Source organism: Procambarus clarkii, chromosome 87 (genome assembly GCF_040958095.1).
Source record: "Procambarus clarkii isolate CNS0578487 chromosome 87, FALCON_Pclarkii_2.0, whole genome shotgun sequence".
Taxonomy (NCBI): domain Eukaryota; kingdom Metazoa; phylum Arthropoda; class Malacostraca; order Decapoda; family Cambaridae; genus Procambarus; species Procambarus clarkii.
This window is the reverse complement of record NC_091236.1, coordinates 8,068,152-8,091,270: the sequence shown is the minus strand read 5'-3', so window position 1 is coordinate 8,091,270 and position 23,119 is coordinate 8,068,152. Positions and strand designations below refer to the sequence as shown.

General features: G+C 46.8%; 2 protein-coding genes across 2 annotated transcripts in view; one reads left to right on the top strand and one right to left on the bottom strand.

The window, feature by feature from the left end:
- The window catches only part of LOC138358880 (melanoma-associated antigen C1-like), a 35,954-nt gene extending 15,946 nt beyond the window's left edge, over nt 1–20,008 (top strand). Inside the window, exons 3-5 of the mRNA XM_069317231.1 lie at nt 7,534–7,676; nt 15,593–15,757; nt 19,910–20,008. Coding sequence (XP_069173332.1) covers nt 7,534–7,676; nt 15,593–15,757; nt 19,910–20,008 — 407 coding nt within the window. The remainder of the gene's footprint in view (nt 1–7,533; nt 7,677–15,592; nt 15,758–19,909) is intronic.
- Nucleotides 1–23,119, bottom strand: part of LOC123747074 (protein phosphatase 1 regulatory subunit 3B) — a 131,371-nt gene that overhangs the window by 73,257 nt on the left and 34,995 nt on the right. The gene's annotated exons all lie outside the window — the stretch shown is intronic.

Genomic DNA, 23,119 nt, shown 5'->3' with positions numbered 1-23,119 from the left:
TCAAATTTAAATTCAGAATCATACAAGACCTGGGTAAATACTGGTTTGGAGATTGGGTTCTTGATCAAAAGAACAAATTACCGGCTAACATAGATATGGGATCCCTGGGTTCCTTCAACCGTTCGTTTGGGAGGACAATTCCCGTTGTCAGGGACAGGAAGCCTGAACTTTATATACCCCCCACCCAAGACCAACGACTGACCTTCAATAGCATACAAGCCACACCACTTAACTCCCGGGGACCTAGTTTACTTCAAAGAGAACAGAAGCATCAGGTGGAAAGATCCCTGCCAAACCATTTCTGCTCGGGGATTTAACCTCTGGTCCCTGTATCACGGGCCGTGGACGTATGTAACTTTGATCGCCATGGCCTTCCCTTCAACGTTAATGGGCGTCTTGTGGCTGCAAATGACTGCTGCTAGAGTCAAAAAGTGTGTTGGCAAGGGTTGTGTTGGAGACCCCGTCTATCTATAACTTACAACCTGTCTGGTGACGGCTGGTGCTGTTGCTGAGACGCCCTCGTAGGGGGACACACACACACACACACACACACACACACACACACACACACACACACACACACACACACACACACACACACACACACACACACACACACACACACACCAGAGATCAACTAGGCATGATGGTTCGATTGCATTTGCGTGGTCGACTTGAGTACATGGGATCTACGCTTCCAGAGTATCTCTCAGAATTTGCCTAAGTGATTCTTGTGACAAACTACCTCGTACCATTCCCTCTGTACCCCTCGTGTACCATCCCGCCCCATCCTCTCTGTACCCCTCTTGTACCATCCCGCCCCATCCTCTCTGTACCCCTCTTGTACCATCCCGCCCCATCCTCTCTGTACCCCTCTTGTACCATCCCGTCTCACCCCCTCTAACTCCCTTGTACCATCCAGTCATCCACACGACAAATAACCCAACCCCCACACACACAGTGATAGGTAAAAAGAACATGGTAAAAGGTAAAAGATAGGTAAAAAGATAGGTAAACACAGCATTTCGACCCGTCGTAACGTTGTCACCTTTCTTTCACAGGTGAGTGTTGCTTAGTTGCAGCCTTGTTACTGCACCTTATTCTCCCCCTGAAACAATTCTATGCGAAGGAAATGTATATGTTTATCTCTCAGAATGTTTGGTAAAATGTTTATTGTTTGTGATGTGTTTCTATGTATGTATTAACACGATGTACTGAACGGGGGTGAGAATAGCTTGAGCTACCTCATCCCTTTGTGTGTATTTTACCTCAATAAACTTATTTCAGTTTCAATTCTATGCGAGAAATTTCAATTTCTATTCTATTCTTGGCATAACCTTTACCAATCTAATGTGTGTGTACACATCTGGTTCGCATTTGAAAAGCGTTGAGCCTAATTCAGCCAAACTTGGCATGATGAGAGGTCGTCACCACGAGGCCATATACGAGTTGTTATAGATTTAGCTACTGGGAACAAAAAGTTCCAAGTAGCACGGACTATGGTGAGCCCGTAGTGGACTTACCGATCCCACGGTAATTCCATAACAAATCCCAGGACGGACCACTGAGGCACTCCACAAATATCCGCTTCCCCACTAACTGGACGTCATTTACACGGGCTCACCGTAGCCCGTGCTACTTGCCCCGCTCCTGTGCCAGGTAAGTTACGGGCTCACCATAGCCCGTGCTACTTGCCCCGCTCCTGTGCCAGGTAAGTTACGGGCTCACCATAGCCCGTGCTACTTGCCCCGCTCCTGTGCCAGGTAAGTTACGAGCTCACCATAGCCCGTGCTACTTGCCCCGCTCCTGTGCCAGGTAAGTTACGGGCTCACCATAGCCCGTGCTACTTGCCCCGCTCATGTGCCAGGTAAGTTACGGGCTCACCATAGCCCGTGCTACTTGCTCCGCTCCTGTGTCAGGTAAGTCCACTACTGGCTCACCATAGCCCGTGCTACTTGCCCCGCTCTTGTGCCAGGTAAGTTACGGGCTCACCATAGCCCGTGCTACTTGCCCCGCTCCTGTGCCAGGTAAGTTACGGGCTCACCATAGCCCGTGCTACTTGCCCCGCTCATGTGCCAGGTAAGTTACGGGCTCACCATAGCCCGTGCTACTTGCCCCGCTCATGTGCCAGGTAAGTTACGGGCTCACCATAGCCCGTGCTACTTGGAACTTGTTCCGAGTAACTGAATCTATAACAACAACAACATGCACTAACCCTGTTTACTTTTAAATAAGCATAACCCACGACCACGTGCTCAAAATAATACATCTGCTCACCATCTCAAAATACCGAGCAGAGGAGAGATTAACCAGGCGGGGGGGGGGGGGGGGGGTGGCCCCCCCTCCTCTATCCGGTCACCATGGAGACCACACCTCAAGGATAGATGTTCGAGCAACCGTATGGCGTTGTTGCCATGTCTTGGATGTCACCTTTAAATTCCCTTCCCACCCCAGACACTAAACATAACCCCTCCCCCCCCTCCCTTCACCTATCCCACATATTTCATACATCCCCCCCCCTCCACCCCAAATGTTTTCCATCTGATGGCTACATGTATATCAAGTTCAATTGAGACAAGGAAGAACTACATCTCAAAAGGATAGAGTAGCTTAGGCTATTTCTACCTCCCTACATGTGTATACATGAGAATGAAAACTCACACCCCAGAAGTGACTCGAAGTGACTCGGGGTGTGAGTTTTCATTCGCATATAGTCCTGGGGACCATTCAGGCTTGTTCGCATGTGTATACATACAGTAATCTATATTTGTTCACTGCAGGATACATTACAAAAGACCTGCATACGTGTTCCCCGACTTAGCGACACACCCTATCCCAGACGGTCGGAACAAGTTAGGTGAGAAGGTGGTGGAGGCCAAGACCGTCAGTAATTTCAAAGCGTTATATGACAAAGAGTGCTGGGAAGATGGGACACCACGAGCGTAGCTCTCATCCTGTAACTACACTTAGGTAATTACGTGGATAGGATTTCTATGTTTGTAATGCGTGGTGGTAGTGATGTCTATAGGCATTAAACGCGCCCCTCTAAATATTAGTGGCGCGCTAACTAGCCTACTACCTTGAGGTTACCTTGAGGTGCTTCCGGGGCTTAGTGTCCCCGCGGCCCGGTCGTCGACCAGGCCTCCTGGTTGCTGGACTGATCAACCAGGTTTCAAAGCGTTACTAGACCTAGTAACAAGTTACTAGACCTAGTAACAAGTTACTAGACCTAGTAACAAGTTACTAGACCTAGTAACAAGTTACTAGACCTAACCTGTTTAGCTAAATGGATTTTGGGATTCGGTTCCCGAGTCCCATTATGTATCATTTTCCACAGTGGCTCAAAGACCCACTGCCACCCACAGGATGGGGATGGGGTGCATAATTAGCTGTAGCTCCAGGTTTCAACATTCTTCACCAAGGTGAACAACCTTGGTGCACCGTCCAAGTGGTTGGGCACCATTCCTTCCCCCCCCCGTCCCATCCCAAATCCTTATCCTGACCCCTTCCAAGGGGCTATATAGTCGCAATAGCTTCGCGCTTACCCCCAACATAGCACAGAGACGGCACCGCTCCTGTGCCAGGTAAGTCCACTACGGGCTCACCATAGCCCGTGCTACTTGCCCCACTCCTGTGCCAGGTAAGTTACGGGCTCACCATAGCCCGTGCTACTTGCCCCGCTCCTGTGCCAGGTAAGTCCACTACGGGCTCACCATAGCCCGTGCTACTTGCCCCGCTCCTGTGCCAGGTAAGTTACGGGCTCACCATAGCCCGTGCTACTTGCACCGCTCCTGTGCCAGGTAAGTCCACTACGGGCTCACCATAGCCCGTGCTACTTGCCCCGCTCCTGTGCCAGGTAAGTTACGGGCTCACCATAGCCCGTGCTACTTGGAACTTGTTCAGAGTAGCTGAATCTATTAACAACAACAACGCGCTTACCCTGAGGTCACGACCTCTCCGCAGGGTGCAGTCGCACCTCCACAGATCTCCAGTATCAGCTCTTGATACTGGTAATGGCTCCAAAGGGCGACCACTTACGGGCTATTCATGCCCGTGCCACCTTTTGGCTGGCTTAAATCTTCAATCAATCGATTACCCTTGATAATGTTCCTCCCTTCCAGGAAACTGCTTCCATAGTAACCACTGCTTCCCTCACCACTTAAAAACATTCTATTATTATATATTATATACAGTAATATATGTTTTCTGAGATATATTCAGAATTTCTATATTAATTTACAAACATTACGAGGAAATAGGATGTAAACACCACGCCCCATCACTCCCAAAGGAGGATAGGATTTATTTTTGTGATGCAAAATAACATTGCAAGAATGTTGCAACGGCAAACGTCCTAATATTGCAAAGCAATATAGGGGAAACACTTGTATACAAATCCACAAGGGCCGTGACGAGGATTCGAACCTGCGTCCGGGAGCATCCCAGACACTGCTTTAATCGACTGAGCTACGACAGGGTAAAAAAAAAAAAAGTTGAAACCGAAGTTCTACTGAACTTACTGGATCCCGTAGCCTCTCCAAGGCACAAACCAGGGTTTTACACAACTTCCCCCCCCCCCCCCCTGCACCCGAGCTATGTCTTAAAAACAGTTCGAATCCTCGTCACGGCCCTTGTGGATTTGTTCATTTGATGCATCACGTTAGTGTGATCTCTGTGTGTGTAACTTATATACAACACTGAACGCGTTAATAATGCCATATAGTGTGTTATTAGTGAACATGTCTTAACAATTCTAACCTATCTTCCCAAAGGTAATTCTAATCTATCTTCCCAAAGGTAATTCTAACTTATCTTCCCAAAGGTAATTCTAACCTATCTTCCCAAAGGTAATTCTAACTTATCTTCCCAAAGGTAATTCTAACCTATCTTCCCAAAGGTAATTCTAACCTATCTTCCCAAAGGTAATTCTAACCTATCTTCCCAAAGGTAATTCTAACCTATCTTCCCAAAGGTAATTCTAACCTATCTTCCCAAAGGTAATTCTAACCTATCTTCCCAAAGGTAATTCTAACCTAATCTTCCCAAAGGTAATTCTAACCTAATCTTCCCAAAGGTAATTAAAGAACTGCAAGAAAACGTAGTGATTTACCCGACAACCTCACCACCATTGGTGCAAAGGCTCATTGTTGTGTTTCATAAGACAACAAGAAGGTGTTGTGCACGGGAGACATCTCCCGTCACGCAGGGTGCAGTCGCACCTCCAAAGATCTCCAGTATCAGCTCTTGATACTGGTAATGGCTCAAAAGGGCCGCCACTTACGGGCTATTCATGCCCGTGTCACCTTTTAGGTGGCTTAATCTTTATCAATCAATCAATCAGGTGTTGTGTGTGTTGCATGCAATTCGTGGCGGTGTTGCATCAGGTGCACGTGCCGGCAAGGTATCAGTCAAGGCACAGCACCCGCGCGCACACCCTGCAATCCATGCCAACATTTTCGAGATGTGTGCAGTGTGCGTGGGGCGTCCGAGGCACGAAATCCCTGGGACAATAGGCATATCTGGTCGTGCAACCAAGTTACTGTTGTTGTTGTTATTATAGATTCAGCTACTCGGAACAAGTTCCAAGTAGCACGGGCTATGGTGAGCCCGTAACTTACCTGGCACAGGAGCGGGGCAAGTAGCACGGGCTATGGTGAGCCCGTAACTTACCTGGCACAGGAGCGGGGCAAGTAGCACGGGCTATGGTGAGCCCGTAACTTACCTGGCACAGGAACGGGGCAAGTAGCACGGGCTATGGTGAGCCCGTAACTTACCTGGCACAGGAGCGGGGCAAGTAGCACGGGCTATGGTGAGCCCGTAACTTACCTGGCACAGGAGCGGGGCAAGTAGCACGGGATATGGTGAGCCCGTAACTTACCTGGCACAGGAGCGGGGCAAGTAGCACGGGATATGGTGAACCCGTAACTTACCTGGCACAGGAGCGGGGCAAGTAGAGAACCAAGTTACATTCACCTTCATACAAGAACATAAGAATAAAAGGTAACTGCATTATGGGCTATTCATGCCCGTGCCACCTCTTGGGTAGCTTAATCTTTATCAATCGTCAATCAATCGGTAACTGCAGAAGGCCTATTGGCCCATACGAGGCAGCTCCTATTTATAACCACCCAATCCCATTCATATACATGTCCAACCCACGCTTGAAACAATGAAGGGATCCCACCTCCACCAAGTTAAGCGGTAATTGGTTCCACAAATCAACAACCCTATGGACGTCAGGCTGCGAGCAGCCGCGTCTAACAGCCTGGTTGATCAGTCCAGCAACCAGGAGGCCTGGTCGACGACCGGGCCGCGGGGACACTAAGCCCCGGAAGCACCTCAAGGTAACCTCAAGGTAACCTCAAGGTATGGGAGCCGGTCGGCCGAGCGGACAGCACGCTGGAATTGTGATCCTGTGGTCCTGGGTTCGATCCCAGGCTCCGGTGAGAAACAATGGGCAGAGTTTCTTTCACCCTATGCCCCTGTTACCTAACAGTAAAATAGGTACCTGGGGGTTAGTCAGCTGTCACGGGCTGCTTCCTGGGGGTGGAGGCCTGGTCAAGGACCGTGCCGCGGGGACACTAAAGCCCCAAAATCATCTCAAGATAGATTTGTTACTGAACCAGAATTTACCCAGATCTTTCCTAAATCAAAACTTAGAACAGTGATCACAAAGAAATCAGATTTAGCATAGAGTGGAATAGATCTGCAGGAGAAAATTCTGTTAAAGTGCAAGATTTTCATAAAGCTAATTTCAATATCCTAAGAAATTTTTGGGGGCAAATTGATTGGAAAGTCTTGGGCCTTGGGGAAGGGGGGGGGGTGGACTTGGAGCAAGACGGGAACCCACCGATGTGTGATGTAAAGGAGGATTTCGATTTGGATTCAAAATATAACTTATTTACAAATATTCTAAGCAAAGCACAGGAAAGTAGTATACCTTACAAATTGGATAGATCAAATACAAATGACCGGAAATGGATAACAAGGGATCTGAAAAACCTTATAGGTAGAGCTTGGTATAAAAGGATTAAGAATGGGGAAGTCAATTTAGAACAAGAATTCGCACAACTGGTTAGAAATGTTAAAAAAAAGAGAGATAAGGAGAGCAAAAAGCAACTATGAAGTTCGTATAGCAGGCCAAGCAAAGGTAAATGCTAAAGGATTTTTTCAGTTATATCGAACAAAGGTTAGGGAAAGGATAGGTCCATAAAAAAACCGAGACAGGTCAGTTAACGGAAAATGACGAAGAGATGAGTAGTATTTTTAATAAATATTTTATCTCTAAAGATAAAATATTTTATCTCTATCTACTAAAGAAAAACTTAACTATGCCTTCAGCCGAACAAGTCTATGTGGGTGGGGACGAGGACAGGTTAGCTAGTCTAACAGTTACCAGGGATGATATTAAACAAATGGTAAAACTCAAACCAAACAAATCCCCAGGGCCGGATGAAGTGTTTGCCAGGGTGCTTAAAGAATGCAAAGAGGAGCTTTGCGATCCATTGTCTACCATATTTAATAAATCATTAGAGTCAGGCAGAGTGCCAGAGTCGTGGAAGGTTGCTAATGTGATACCAATTTTTAAGGAGATAGATCACTTGCTAATGCTAATAAAAATCTACACTGACGGGTCATCTAATCCTATCAATGGCAGGGCTGGTGCAGCATACACTGTAATTAGGAATAATGCTTTTCAACGCGGAAATTAAGAAAATGCGCGTATTGAGAACTATGCCTCTTCAACGCAAGCAGAGCTAACTGCCTTTGTTAGGGTGTTAAGATTCCTTGAACGGAACACTAATGGTGCAGTGATTTGCACTGATTCAAAAGCAGCGCTGCAAAGCCTAAGTAAAAATCGGGCAGAAAATCTTGCAATAGTCGCTGAAATTAAGAGAGCTGTGAGAGTACTTACCAATCAGGGAAGAGTCATCAAGTTTCTGTGGATCCCCTCCCATGTTGGAATATGTGGGAATGAACGAGCAGATGTGCTGGCTGCTGAAGGCGCTGAAGGAGACCATATTGAATACTTCATACCCAAGACTCAAACGAATTATAGGTATTATCAGGCAACATCACCGTGACAAGGTAACTGAGGAAAGGAGGATAGAAGCACAAACCAGTGAATCTGTATGATGGTACAACATGGTTGCAGCTGGCAATCCCAATCATTATGGACGAAAAGGAGGAGGACGAGGGAGAGAATCAGTAATAGCGAGAATCCATTTTTGACACAAATGTCCATAGAGATTGGGAGTAGAAACAACAGTTGAGAAGCGGAGTTGCAAAATCTGATGAGAGTGACTGACACCGCCTTGACCACTATCTACAAGAATATGAACATCTGAGAGATATTAATGTGTAGAATAAAAACCCCACATTTGAGTTAGGAAAACACTATTTGTCAAACAGATACTGTCATTTAAAGATTCCCCATTTGGCACCCGCAAGATAGAGTTTACGGGTTGACGAATGTTAATCTTCTTGTTTGAGGAGCTGTTCACTTGAGACTGTTAAGCAAGTCCCAGCTGTGTCTGGGTACAAGTGACAGGATGAACAACCCAGCGGGTTTTCTTCCTATTGGGGAGTGTTGTACATGCTGCTATGGCGGTGTGTCCACTCACAGGATGAGTGGCGCTGCCCAATACTGTCACTATGGCGGTGTGTCCACTCACAGGATGAGTGACGCTGCCCAATACTGTCACTATGGCGGTGTGTCCACTCATAGGATGATTGACGCTGCCCAATACTGTCACTATGGCAGTGTGTCCACTCACAGGATGAGTGACGCTGCCCAATACTGTCACTATGGCGGTGTGTCCACTCACAGGATGATTGACGCTGCCCAATACTGTCACTATGGCGGTGTGTCCACTCACAGGGTGATTGGCGCTGCCCAATACTGTCACTATGGCAGTGTGTCCACTCACAGGATGAGTGACGCTGCCCAATACTGTCACTATGGCGGTGTGTCCACTCACAGGATGATTGACGCTGCCCAATACTGTCACTATGGCAGTGTGTCCACTCACAGGATGAGTGACGCTGCCCAATACTGTCACTATGGCGGTGTGTCCACTCACAGGATGATTGACGCTGCCCAATACTGTCACTATGGCGGTGTGTCCACTCACAGGATGATTGGCGCTGCCCAATACTGTCACTATGGCAGTGTGTCCACTCACAGGATGATTGACGCTGCCCAATACTGTCACTATGGCGGTGTGTCCACTCACAGGATGATTGACGCTGCCCAATACTGTCACTATGGCGGTGTGTCCACTCACAGGATGATTGACGCTGCCCAATACTGTCACTATGGCAGTGTGTCCACTCACAGGATGAGTGACGCTGCCCAATACTGTCACTATGGCGGTGTGTCCACTCACAGGATGATTGACGCTGCCCAATACTGTCACTATGGCGGTGTGTCCACTCACAGGATGATTGGCGCTGCCCAATACTGTCACTATGGCAGTGTGTCCACTCACAGGATGATTGACGCTGCCCAATACTGTCACTATGGCGGTGTGTCCACTCACAGGATGATTGACGCTGCCCAATACTGTCACTATGGCGGTGTGTCCGCTCACAGGATGAGTGGCGCTGCCCAATACTGTCACTATGGCGGTGTGTCCACTCACAGGATGATTGACGCTGCCCAATACTGTCACTATGGCGGTGTGTCCACTCACAGGATGGGTGACGCTGCCCAATACTGTCACTATGGCGGTGTGTCCACTCACAGGATGATTGACGCTGCCCAATACTGTCACTATGGCGGTGTGTCCACTCACAGGATGGGTGACGCTGCCCAATAAACTCGCCCCTCGGGGCAAATTTAAAAAAAAAAAAAAAAAAAAAAAAAAAAAAAAACTGGAATGAATTTTTTTCCAGACTGGAAACTAAGGGTGATGCAAAAAAAATAATCATTGTACAAAAATAAAGATGGGAATAAAGGAGAACGAAATAAAGATGTAGAACCCCAAATGACAAAGGTTCAGTTATGAGAAAACAAAAAAAGATTGTAGCTGAGGCTGCAAGAGCTTGTCCCCAAGCTCAACCACATTGGTCAAAACAATTTTCAGGTCAGAAGCACAACAATGTTATCTCAAAGTGCGGGCCCCGTGTTGCCATAACAGCCTGGTGCACCAGGGGCCAGATTCACGAAGCAGTTACGCAAGCATTTACGAACCTGGGCCCAGATTCACGAAGCAGTTACGCAAGTACTTACGAACGTGTACATCTTTCCTCAATCTATGACGGCTTTGGTTACATTTATTAAACAGTTTACAAGCATGAAAACTTCCCAATTAACTGTTGTTATTGTTATAAACAGCCTCCTGGTGCTTCCGAGCTCATTAACTGTTTAATAATTGTAAACAAAGCCGCCAAAGATTGAGAAATGATGTATAGGTTCGTAAGTGCTTGCTTAACTGCTTCGTGAATCTGGCCCCTGGTGCACCAGGGGCCAGATTATGGTCAACTTGACATCATTACACACACATTTCATTCATTCTACACATTATATAAACAGGAACTCCCTCGCTACGAGGGCCAATAGGCTTTCTGCAGTTTCCTTTATTACGTTCTAATTTCTTTATTTCGTTCTAATTACGTTCGTTTCTACAGTCTCCGTGGTGTAGTGGTAAGACACTCGCCTGGCGTTCCGTGAGCGCTTTGTCATGGGTTCGTATCCTGGCCGGGGAGGATTTACTGGGCGCAAATCCTTAACTGAAACCTCTGTTTAACGCAACAGTAAAATGTGTACTTGGTTATAACAACGATTCTTCGCGGCGGGGATCGTATTCCAGGGACCATAGGATTAAGGACTTGCCCGAAACGCTACGCGTACTAGTGGCTCTACAAGAATGTAACAACTCTTGTATATATCTCAAAAAATAATTATAAATTAACTACTAATACAAGTATTACATTACTAATACAAGTATTACATTACTAATACAAGTATTACATTATTACAAGTATTACATTACAAGGAAAGCAATTATTCTGCTCTAGATCTTTTTGCAAATTTATGTCCAGGTGACCTGTGGGGTTTTGCGCAGTTTACTCTCAACCTATTAAACCCAAGTTCGACTCCCGGGGGAGGCGAGACGTTAAGGCATTTTACCTTAATTCCATTGTTCCTCTGGGAGTTTGGCAGCTGTTGGGAGTTGGATCAAACGGATCTTCAGTCGTCTGCCTGCTCTAGGGCCGGGGTTATCCCGTATCCAATCGAGAGCAACCAGCACCTCTAAAATGGACACTAAAAAAAAAATGCAACTGTTCGAATCCTCGTCACGGCCCTTGTGGATTTGTTCATTTAAAATGCAACTGTTTTGCCCCCTGCTAGGAACGTACGAACCGACGTCCAATATTACGGTGCTTTAATGTGTACGAATTCAGTGTTTTGTAACGGAATGGTCGATTCCGTAAACAATGAGGCGAGAGGACAGTTTGGAGAAACCGTACATCCAAAATAAGCACAGTTGAATATAATGACCAGACCACACACTAGAAATTGAAGAGACGACGACGTTTCGGTCCGTCCTGGACCATTCTCAAGTCGATTGTGTGGTCCAGGACGGACCGAAACGTCGTCGTCTCTTCAATTTCTAGTGTGTGGTCTGGTCATCATACTTCAGCCACGTTATTGTGACTCATCGCCTGCAGTTGAATATAATCCTGGTCAACCACGCGAGTGAAATGAGTAGGTCTGTAGGTCAACCACGCGAGTGAAATGAGTAGGTCTGTAGGTCAACCACGCGAGTGAAATGAGTAGGTCTGTAGGTCAACCACGCGAGTGAAATGAGTAGGTCTGTAGGTCAACCACACGAGTCAAATGAGTAGGTCTGTAGGTCAACCACGCGAGTGAAATGAGTAGGTCTGTAGGTCAACCACACGAGTGAAATGAGTAGGTCTGTAGGTCAACCACGCGAGTGAAATGAGTAGGTCTGTAGGTCAACCACACGAGTGAAATGAGTAGGTCTGTAGGTCAACCACACGAGTGAAATGAGTAGGTCTGTAGGTCAACCACGCGAGTGAAATGAGTAGGTCTGTAGGTCGACCACACGAGTGAAATGAGTCCCTGAGACCATTCCTTCTGCGCACCTGTCTGTCCAATACGTCCCTTCCCCCCCTTCCCCCAAATGCACCTAACATATGTTCCGCTAACAACTGATGTCTCTCTAAGTGTTTAATTAAACCCACACCCCGTTCTATCTTATTATGCCTACATAAAATAGTACGATCCTGTTAAACTGACCACTACTGAATCACCAGGCACTGAAGTATTCAACGTTCAACCTCTGCCCCCACTGCGCAAGAGACGTATCCTGGCGTGACGCCAAGGCGCCATCTATAGCGCGGGAAGCCGAATTAGCTTGGCCGGTGTTGCCAGGGCGCGTGGCGGCGCAGCCCACGGGTTTACTACTGAAAAACATCGTCAGTCATCATGCAGTCTCGGGTCTCGTGTGTGTGTGTGTGTGTGTGTGTGTGTGTGTGTGTGTGTGTGTGTGTGTGTGTGTGTGTGTGTGTGTGTGTGTGTGTGTGTGTGTGTCTTGTATGTCAAGAAGGAAAAGCTATACTTAATACACAGTATATAAGCTATAATAATAATATATTTAAATAGTTCACCTGCAGACTAGCAATTATATACATACATATTATTATATATATGGTACACACACACACTATATATATATATACATACAATATACATATATAATCTATCACATCCTCCTAAAATGAAAGTACTTATAGTACAAAAATTTGTACTTTTGGTCGAAAGTACAAATATAATATGGATGGATTACAAAATAAAAGTTTTGTACTATAAATTTTAGAACCCAGATAAATAGAGCTAAAACTAAACTTAAATATTCCTAGGCCTAGTATATGATAATATTAGGCCTAGCATTGTTAGGAGAAAGTCAGGTCTTATATTTATGTCACTAATAAAGTTTCCAGTTTGTTCAATACAATAAAGCAAAATTCTACTTTCCGGTGGCTTATCTTGAGGTTATCTTGAGATGATTTCGGGGCTTTTTAGTGTCCCCGCGGCCCGGTCCTCGACCAGGCCTCCACCCCCAGGAAGCAGCCCGTGACAGCTGACTAACACCCAGGTACCTATTTTACTGCTAAATATATATATCCATCAAACGTCATTATTGGTTTTCCACCAAATACATAACTTACATTTTTAGCAGAATGGGCTGCGTGCACACACTATTATAAAACAAATGTGCATTTTAATAACAATAAAACCATTTCAATCGTACCAGCTCCCAAGCCTATTATATACCTCAAACTTTCCTGGTTAGACAAACGGTTGCAATTTGTACGGAGTGGCGAATCTAGAGAGTCGTTTCTGGTTACCGCATGATGACTTACGAGCCGCATAGCCAAGCTGTGTTTTATTATTATTATTATTATTATTTTCTACCACAGACGTGGCCACACATTAGCAATGCTAACCAGCATATATACATTTTCTTCTGCTGTGGGGTGCCCGCTGGTAATGTAACGATCCTCTGATTCAGGAAAACTTCCCATGCGCTCACATACTAGGTCAAGGCCACAACGCCCTCATGTTGTGTTGCTGGCAAGAATTGACAGGATGGAATGGCGGCATTTTGATGGCGCAAAATTGGAATATAAAGAATCGCTGTTAGAGTTACGCTCACCAGTCAGCTGAGAGGTGCGTGTAAGCCGTTTCATTCATAAACAGGTCTGGACTAACGACCATCTGGCCTTTGTTTACAAGCCGTGAATATTACGCACTAAGGAACCCGGATGTTGGAGAGAGGAAGCCTAGCACGTGCGCCCCCTGCCTCGCTTTTTTTTTCCTGACGTCTTCCTTGAACTACTCGCCGTTTTCTAACGAATTGACCTGTTTTAGTAGGATTATTATTGTTATAATACTGTAGTTATTAATCTATTTATCCTCGCTTTTATTACGTAGATATTAATGTTTTCGCTTATTAATGTAGAGGGAGGGAAGAGAGAGAGGGGGGAGGGAGAGAAGAGAGGGAGGGAGGGAGGGAAGAGAGGGAGGGAGGGAGGGAGGGAAGAGAGGGAGGGAGGGAGAGAGGGAAGAGAGGGAGGGAGGGAGAGAGGGAAGAGAAGAGAGGGAGGGAGGGAGGGAAGAGAGGGAGGGAGGGAGGGAGGGAAGAGAGGGAGGGAGGGAGAGAGGGAAGAGAGGGAGGGAGGGAAGAGAGGGAGGGAAGAGAGGGAGGGAAGAGAGGGAGGGAAGAGAGGGAGGGAGGGAGGGAGGGAAGAGAGGGAGGGAGGGAAGAGAGGGAGGGAGGGAGGGAGGGAGGGAGGGAGGGAGGGAAGAGAGGGAGGGAGGGAGGGAGGGAAGAGAGGGAGGGAGGGAGGGAGGGAGGGAGGGAGGGAAGAGAGGGAGGGAGGGAGGGAGGGAGGGAAGAGAGGGAGGGAGGGAGGGAGGGAGGGAAGAGAGGGAAGGGAGGGAGGGAAGAGAGGGAAGGGAGGGAGGGAAGAGAGGGAAGGGAGGGAGGGGAGAGAGGAAGGGAGAGAGGAAGGGAGGGAGGGGAGAGAGGAAGGGAGGGAGGGGAGAGAGGAAGGGAGGGAGGGGAGAGAGGAAGGGAGGGAGGGGAGAGAGGAAGGGAGGGAGGGGAGAGAGGAAGGGAGAGAGGGGAGAGAGGAAGGGAGAGAGGAAGGGAGGGAAGAGAGGAAGGGAGGGAAGAGAGGAAGGGAGGGAAGAGAGGAAGGGAGGGAAGAGAGGAAGGGAGGGAAGAGAGGAAGGGAGGGAAGAGAGGAAGGGTGGGAAGAGAGGGAGGGTGGGAAGAGAGGGAGAGAGAGGAGAGAGTACAAGGTCGTATCAGCCGTCCACTGTGACTCCTGCCTGCCTGGAGACCTTACACCGACAGCGGCTATATTAAGCACCAGGCCCGTATGAATACTGTGCGTATACTCACCTAGTTGTGCTTGCGGGGGTTGAGCCCTGGCTCTTTGATCTCGCCTCTCAACCGTCAATCAACTGGCGTACAGGTTCCTGAGCCTACTGGGCTCTATCATATCTACATTTGATAGATAATGCCAGGCAGGTCATGGAAGGCAGTTGATAGTGGTAAGGTTTGCATGTGTACCTCGACTTTAGCAAAACTTTTGACATAGTGCCACATGAAAGTGATTAAAAAGAGAGATTCATGGTATTAGGGGTGCTATATTAAGTAGGATTAGGGCATGGCTATACCAAAGGAAACAGTATAAATGGAGTTAAGTCGGAGTGGGAAAATGTTTTGAGTGGAGTGCCGCAAGGTTCTCTCCTGGGACCTCTATTATTCATAATATATATAAATGATTTAAATTCAGGTTTGATCAGCAATATTTGCAAATTTGCCGATGATACACAAATCGGGAGGGAAATAAGCATGGAAAAAGACTCATTTCAAGACCATCTAAATAGGGTTTAGAAATGGTCAAAAGATTGGCAGATGCAGTTTAATGATAAATATAAAGTTTTGAGGCTAGGTAATAATGATAGAGTTACAAGATACGAGCTAGATGGTTTGAGATTGCGAAAGGGATCTGGGGGTTATGATTAGTAAGAATTTAATGGAACCAGACTGGTGGTTGGCGGGCCCTCCAGAGGTCCAGTCCAGAGTCCAGTCCAGAGTCCAGTCCAGAGTCCAGTCCAGAGTCCAGTCCAGAGTCCAGTCCAGAGTCCAGTCCAGAGTCCAGTCCAGAGTCCAGTCCAGAGTCCAGTCCAGAGTCCACCAACCAGAGTCCAGTCCAGAGTTCACTTTTTATCACCTCACATTCCTTACTCTGTTTCCTTATGACCACTAGGAGTGGTAGAGAGGATCACAGGTGATAGAGAAGGTTAACGGGTGTTACAATAGGTGACAGCAGCTGACGTTACAACAGACATCAGCTCATGTTACATCTTTGTTTAATATGTGTGTGTCTTGATCCTGGTGACACAGCTTCGTTTGTCAAATTCTCTTGTCTGTGATAAATTAATGCATCTCACTTCGAGTAAAAATTTTTTATGACAGCTAAAATGATAACATTTCTTTTTACTTAGACCAAGTCACTGTATGACCATTATAACGTCAGCCCTCTAAGTGTACCGGTAAACACACTTAAGTGGGAGAGTACATAACGTGCGTACACTTGCGTACACTAGAGACTATACACTGACACTGCATGCCTGCATCGGGTCTATATATACTGCTATCTTGAGCAGTATATATGCTAACTAAATTCTGATTTCATTCTCCAGTGACCAAGATTCTTTATCAGACTCTCACTCAGCGAGGCTATAGAGGTGAAATATTGACATTGGTGTAGGAGAAACCCCAGTAGAGAAACACCACACTCGATCACTCATAGCAGTTAAAGGTGAAATTAGGCTCCAGACGTTGCTGGAAAGACTCGCTCTAGTGTAGCTGTCCTGAAGAGGCACACCTGACATTGTACTTTAGGCTCGTGCAAGTGTCTGCAAGTGCCAGTAAAATGACCCATGTAGGCGTCGGGACTGAGAATGAACTGATTGATTGATGAAGATTAAGCCACCCAAAAGGTGGCACGGGCATGAATAGCCCGTAAGTGGTGGCCCTTTTGAGCCATCACCAGTATCAGTAGATGATACTGGAGATCTGTGGAGGTGCGACTGCACCCTGCGTGACAGGAGATGTCTCCCGTCGAGAATGACCGCATATATTTACTACAAGTACCAGCCCGGGCAAGAACCAAGAGTCGAGATTTAAAACATCTGTGGTCAGCCAGTTACATATTTACTAATCATGCCCGCTAGCCAATGTGGGGTTAGGAGAAGAACGTGGATAACCATTGCAGCTTAGTGACAGTGGGTCGCTCCTTCCACGTGATATCCTTGGAGGAGCGGACGGCTGGGCGAGGCTACATGACCGTGCTACACTGGTCGCCTCGCGCCTTGCCACACTCAGCCTCGCCATACACAACAAGAAGCCAGTACACCCGGCCGGTAAAACATGTATATTGTTGATTTCCAGATTCCTGCTGCTGGAGCTTATGGCCAGCCGTCTCTGGCGATATTGACAACCATATACTGGTTGATATACTGACAACCAAACGATGGTTTGGTATGCTTCGATATATTGACAACCAAACGACGGTTTGGCCTGCGTGTTGTCTGTCTAGTAGTCCAAAGTCCCACATCGCCATCACCTCCAGGTCTAATGTGGGTGGAGGAGGATTTTTGCATATGTGAAACTTTTTTGTTCTCGGTTCCTCGTTAACTGTTGCGTGGCTTTCTGTTCTATATGAATTTCTTCAGTGTGGTACGAGTCGTTTGGCTTGTGATCTTTCTTCAATCTTCTTGTTTAGAATACGTCTTTGTGGAGATTTTAATAGTGCTGTCACCACCACTACCAACCCCCTAAAGTACAGGAAGGGGTCTGACGGCTGAGTGGACAGTGCTCGGGATTCGTACTCCTAAGGTTCCGGGTTCGATCCCCGGCTGAGGCGGAAACACATGGGCAGAGTATCTTAAATAATAAGCACTTAAATAATAAGTGTAAAGCCAGTAGGACTAAAGCCCATGGAGGGGATACGAGGACAGGATAGGTGTTGGGACGGGGATGGAGAGAAGGAACGGTACCTAGCCATTTCGATTTGTTGCTGTTGTTTATGATTCGCTACTTGGAAGAAAAAGTTCCAGGTAGCACGGGCTATGGTGAGCCCGTAGACTGTCTTATATATACCTATTTCGATTACAACATGCTACAAAAAAAAGGAAATTTCAATATTCTGTAACAGAATGCGAGAGATTATTTACCCTCAACTTAAATTTGTATTTTTGCTGTAATCGACCATAACTTTAATAAACTGTGAATTGGAACTAGACAAAAGAGAAAAAGAGGGGGGAAAATGGAAGACAAGAGAGGGAGAAATGTATGAATAGGGGTATATTGAGGCCAGGGAGAACCCCTGTTGAAGACCAAGCTTATAAGACTGGTGGCATGTGTGGCATCCTGGCTGTACCCTCTGACCCAACTGCCCCGCTGCTTGGGCATCTAATAATACCCGTTATCGGGGACAGGAAGCCTTTGTATTTATTTTAGGCATGTATGGAGGTCTTCTCCCTTTCTCCTCCCCTCTCCCCCCTCCCCAATAAGGTTGAACTATTGACCTTCCCCAAGATGCAACCTACCTTGAGGTTACCTTGAGGTGCTTCCGGGGCTTAACGTCCCCGCGGCCCGGTCGTCGACCAGGCCTCCTGGTTGCCGGACTGATCAACCAGGCTGTTGGACGCGGGCTATGGCAACCCCACAACAGCTGCCTAACTCCATGGTAACACCCCCCCCCCCAACCCCCATTTCCTGTTAGGTGGATAAACACATTAAGGCGAAAAACACGTGCCCAACCACTTCTGTTCCGCCTGAGAATCGAACACCGGGATTCCCCTTTAATATTTATAGTTAGTTGTGGTTTGTAAGAGAGGGAAGGAATGCAGTACAAAACACCCGTGACACTTATTACTATATATTATGTACTAGGCCAGGCAGGCCTAGTACATAACACGCACATAACACGTAGTACATAACCTAGTACATAACACGCACATAACACGCACTCACTCACTCTCGTGAGTGAGTGCGTGTGCGTGCGTGCGTGAGTGCTCAACACAGGTGTGCTCTCGTCCGTGTCCTGTGCTCCCTGGGTTGCAGGGTACAAGGGGTGCCGTGGTCTTGAAGGCTGATGAGTTGACGGAATAGACATTATAAGTAGAGAACGAAGCCAACTATACTACGAGATCTGTTACACTTCGCATCCTGGCATTCTCCCACCCCCCCCTCCCACATCCTGGGAACCCTCCCCCCTACGGGGGCCTCGTAGCCTGGTGGATAGCGCGCAGGACTCGTAATTCTGTGGCGCGGGTTCGATTCCCGCACGAGGCAGAAACAAATGGGCAAAGTTTCTTTCACCCTGAATGCCCCTGTTACCTAGCAGTAAATAGGTACCTGGGAGTTAGTCACCTGTCACGGGCTGCTTCCTGGGGTGTGTGTGGTGTGGAAAAAAAAGTAGTTAGTAAACAGTTGATTGACAGTTGAGAGGCGGGCCGAAAGAGCAAAGCTCAACCCTCACAAACACAACTAGTGAATGCATCCTGGGAACCAACCCCCATCCCACATCCTGGGAACCCTCCTATCCTAATACATCAACATTTTCCTTAATCTGCCCCCTCTCCATCTTCTTTAACTCCCTCCAAAAGAATTATTTTAATTTAAAATACTTCACTATAGAGGAGGAAGTCTCTCTTTCTCCAGATTAGTCTTGCTGTGCTTACACTTCAGCGAGAGGTCTTACCCAGCGTGACTTGCCCATGTGAAAGTCGGCAGAACAAGTTCTCTGCAACAGCCACAGTGCTCAAGCTGTTCTTGAACTGCCTGTTCTTAAGATGCTGCTGATCTTGAGCTCCAGTCAAGCGCAACAAAGCCAGAAACGTCTGAGAGATCGCAGCAGCCTTACCATATCGGGAGACGTTTAGAACATGGGGCGTGAGAGTATGTACTCTTATGGATTGAATGGCATATAATGTGCAGTATGGCACCGCAGGCCAAGGGCACTGAAGCAGAGTTGGTAACGCACAAATATTATGCAGTACACAAATTAAAAGAAAATAAACACTTTCAAAACTGAAATAAGCCTCGACAAATTATATATTCAACGTGCTTAACATCAAGTTACACACATGGTACAAGAACATTTGGGATAAACTGAAATGTCCCGATCATCAGGATTTTAGCGTGAACAGAACTTTTAATTCTGAAGCTCCTCAACTGTTATAATTTACTGTTTTCAAGCCAGTTCGGCCAGTGGGACGTGTTAGTGTGTCCTAAACTCACCAACACGAGTACAATCGCCCACTGCACTGACAATCCATCGATTCTTTCAGGAATTGAATCAGTGGATTCAATCCCTGACCAATGAAGAATTTTTGACGAATGATGATGACCCATTTTTGTCATCTAACTTGGAAATTTACACCACCTAGAGACTGTTCTGACTTGAGGGGGTTGAGACTTAAACCTCCAAAGTGAGCTCTGGCTGCTGCGCCAGACTGTTACTCGCGTACAGGTGGACAACGTCCCACCAACCACACACTGCCGGAACAAACAAACGACCTCGGCAACCACACTCCCGAACTCTGGAGTGCTTGAAGTTTAAAATCTATTGTTTAATAAAACAGAAAAAGTTAGTACCTTGAAAAAAAATACGGCTTGGAATATGTCACATATATACTTATTTATAAGCAAAATAGTGACTATAATCAATAAGTCATATATGTGCTGTCTTGTGCGAGAGCAGGTTGCCATTAGACGCCACCGCCATTAGTAAGAACACATTCAGATTAAGGGACATTTGAATTTCCTTCATGCATACCAGGAGGCCTGGTCGACGACCGGGCCGCGGGGACGCTAAGCCCCGGAAGCACCTCAAGGTAACCTCAAGGTATGACAAAACCATTGGTGGTACGAAACCAAAATATACTTACAGCTCTACACACACAAATCACATTATCGTGATTTATCAATGATAAAATCCACACGAGCCGTGATAAGGATTCGAACCTATTTCCCCTACTTTCGAACCGATTCGAACCTAATTTTCCAGTGATCCATACATATAAATTTATTCGAACCTATTTCCCATCAGATTATATCACCTCGGCAGCAGCAGAAACAAATGAAACTAAGCAATTAAAAACATTAAAACTTAAAAAAACAAACATTAAAACTTAAAAAAACATTAAAACATTAAACAAAAATACATCACGCAGGATTTATCATTAGGTCACCCCAAGCAAGAAATACAAGCAGTAGTTTATAACGTTAAATCCGGATTGAGTTCCCTCCTTTTGTAGCAGACCTCGACCCCTTGTCCCAGCTGTTTAACAAGCTGCTGATGTCACTAGGGAGAGGATAATGCTATACTTCCCACTCTTGACCTTTAACTGCCCCCCCCCCTCCCCCCCTCATGACTACGAGGGCGCTTACTTGCATGCAACGTACCTTTGCAACCCTTATTTGATAGCCAATGAGAGTCGCGGAAGAGGGGGGAATGTCATTCTTGTGGGAATTGGGCGGGAGTTCTATTTCAGTAGGCTGCTGCTTGTCTCCTGTTTATTCAAAGATGTTATTGTAAGAAGCGCTTGAGCATCACTTGGAAGGTAAGTGTTACTGGTGATTGTAGGTTAGAGCTAATGGAACACTGTAAAATACCCCCCACAACACATCCCCCCACAACCACACCCCCACACATCCCCCCACGGCCACACTCCCACACATCCCCCCACGGCCACACCCCTACACATCCCCCCACGGCCACACCCCCCCACAGCCACACCCCTACACAGCCTTAAACTCGCGTGGAAGATACGAAACTTTGACGTGGGAGCTGATTGGCCGAGCGGACAGCACGCTGGACTGTGATCCTGTGGTCCCAGGTTCGATCCCAGTAAATAGGTACCTGGGTGTTAGTCAGCTGTCACGGGCTGCTTCCTGGGGGTGGAGGCCTGGTCGAGGACCGGGCCGCGGGGACACTAAAAAGCCCCGAAATCATCTCAAGATAACTACACGGCACGCACACTATATACTGTTATCGTGAAAGTTGGAGAAGCAGAAGGTCACGGACACCGTGTCCGGCCACGGGAGGGAGACGGGTCACCAGACACGACCACAAGTCCGGGTAAACACGGATAAGAGTAATAGTGCTCGGTGGAGAAAAACTGGAAGAGTTAACCGAAGGAGAATGTGCACGAACAGTGTGAGTGAGTGAGTGAGTGAGTGAGTGAGTGAGTGAGTGTGTGGTGTGTGTGTGTGTGTGTGTGTGTGTGTGTGTGTGTGTGTGTGTGTGTGTGTACACGTACACAAGCAAGCAAGAGAGGGGTGGGCAGACTACATTTTTTTGGATTGCCAGAAAGCCTTTCATGCAGTACCCTACAAGAGACTAGTGAAAAAGCTGGAGATGCAGGCAGGAGTGAAAGGGAAGGTACTCCATTAGATAAGGGAGTACCTAAGTAACAGAAGACAGCGAGTCACTGTGAGGGGGGAGACCTGAGATTGGCGAACCGTCAGCAGTGGAGTCCCGCAGGGTTCAGTCCTTGGACCTATATGGTTTCTGATACAAGTAAATGATCTCCCAAAGGGTATAGACTCGTTTCTCTCAATGTTTGCTGATGCAAAAATTATGAGGAGAATCAAGACAGGAAGATAGTATGAGGCTAAAAAATGACCTAGACAATGAATGACAAACAATGAATGGTTTAACAAATGGCTACTAAAGTTCAACCCGAGTAAATGTAAGGTAATGAAACTAGGCAGTGGAAACAGGAGGCCGGACACAGGATACCGTATGGGAGATGAAGTCCTTCAAGAAACTGACAAAGATCTAAAAGTTGATATCACGCCAAACCTGTCTCCTGAAGCCCACATAAAAAGAATAACATTTGCGGCGTATGCGAGGCTGGCTAACATCATAACTGTCTTCGGGAACATGTGTAAGGAATCATTCAGAACCCTGTACACCACATATGTAAGACCAATCCTGGAGTATGCGGCCCCAGCATGGAGCCCGTACCTTGTCAAGCACAAGACGAAGCTGGAAAAAGTCCAAAGGTATGCCACTAGACTAGTCCCAGAACTAAGAGGCATGAGTTACGAGGAAAGGCTGCGTGAAATGCACCTTACGACACTGGAAGACAGAAGAGTAAGGGAAGACATGATCACTACCTACAAAATTCTCAAGAGGAATTGACAGGGTTGATAAGGATAAACAGTTTAACATGGGTGGTACGCAAACAAGGGGACACAGGTGGAAACTGAGTACCCACATGAGCCACAGAGACGTTTGAAAGAACTTGTTCAGTGTCAGAGTAGTTAACAGATGGAATGCATTAGGCAGTGATGTGGTGGAGGCTGACTCCATACACAGTTTCAAGTGTAGATATGATAGAGCCCAATAGGCTCAGGAACCTGTACACCAGTTGATTGACAGTTGAGAGGCGGGACCAAAGAGCCAGAGCTCAACCCCCGCAAGCACAACTATGAGAATTCACACGAGATACACGTGTCGCATGCACAATAACATACGAGTTTGTGGGAGT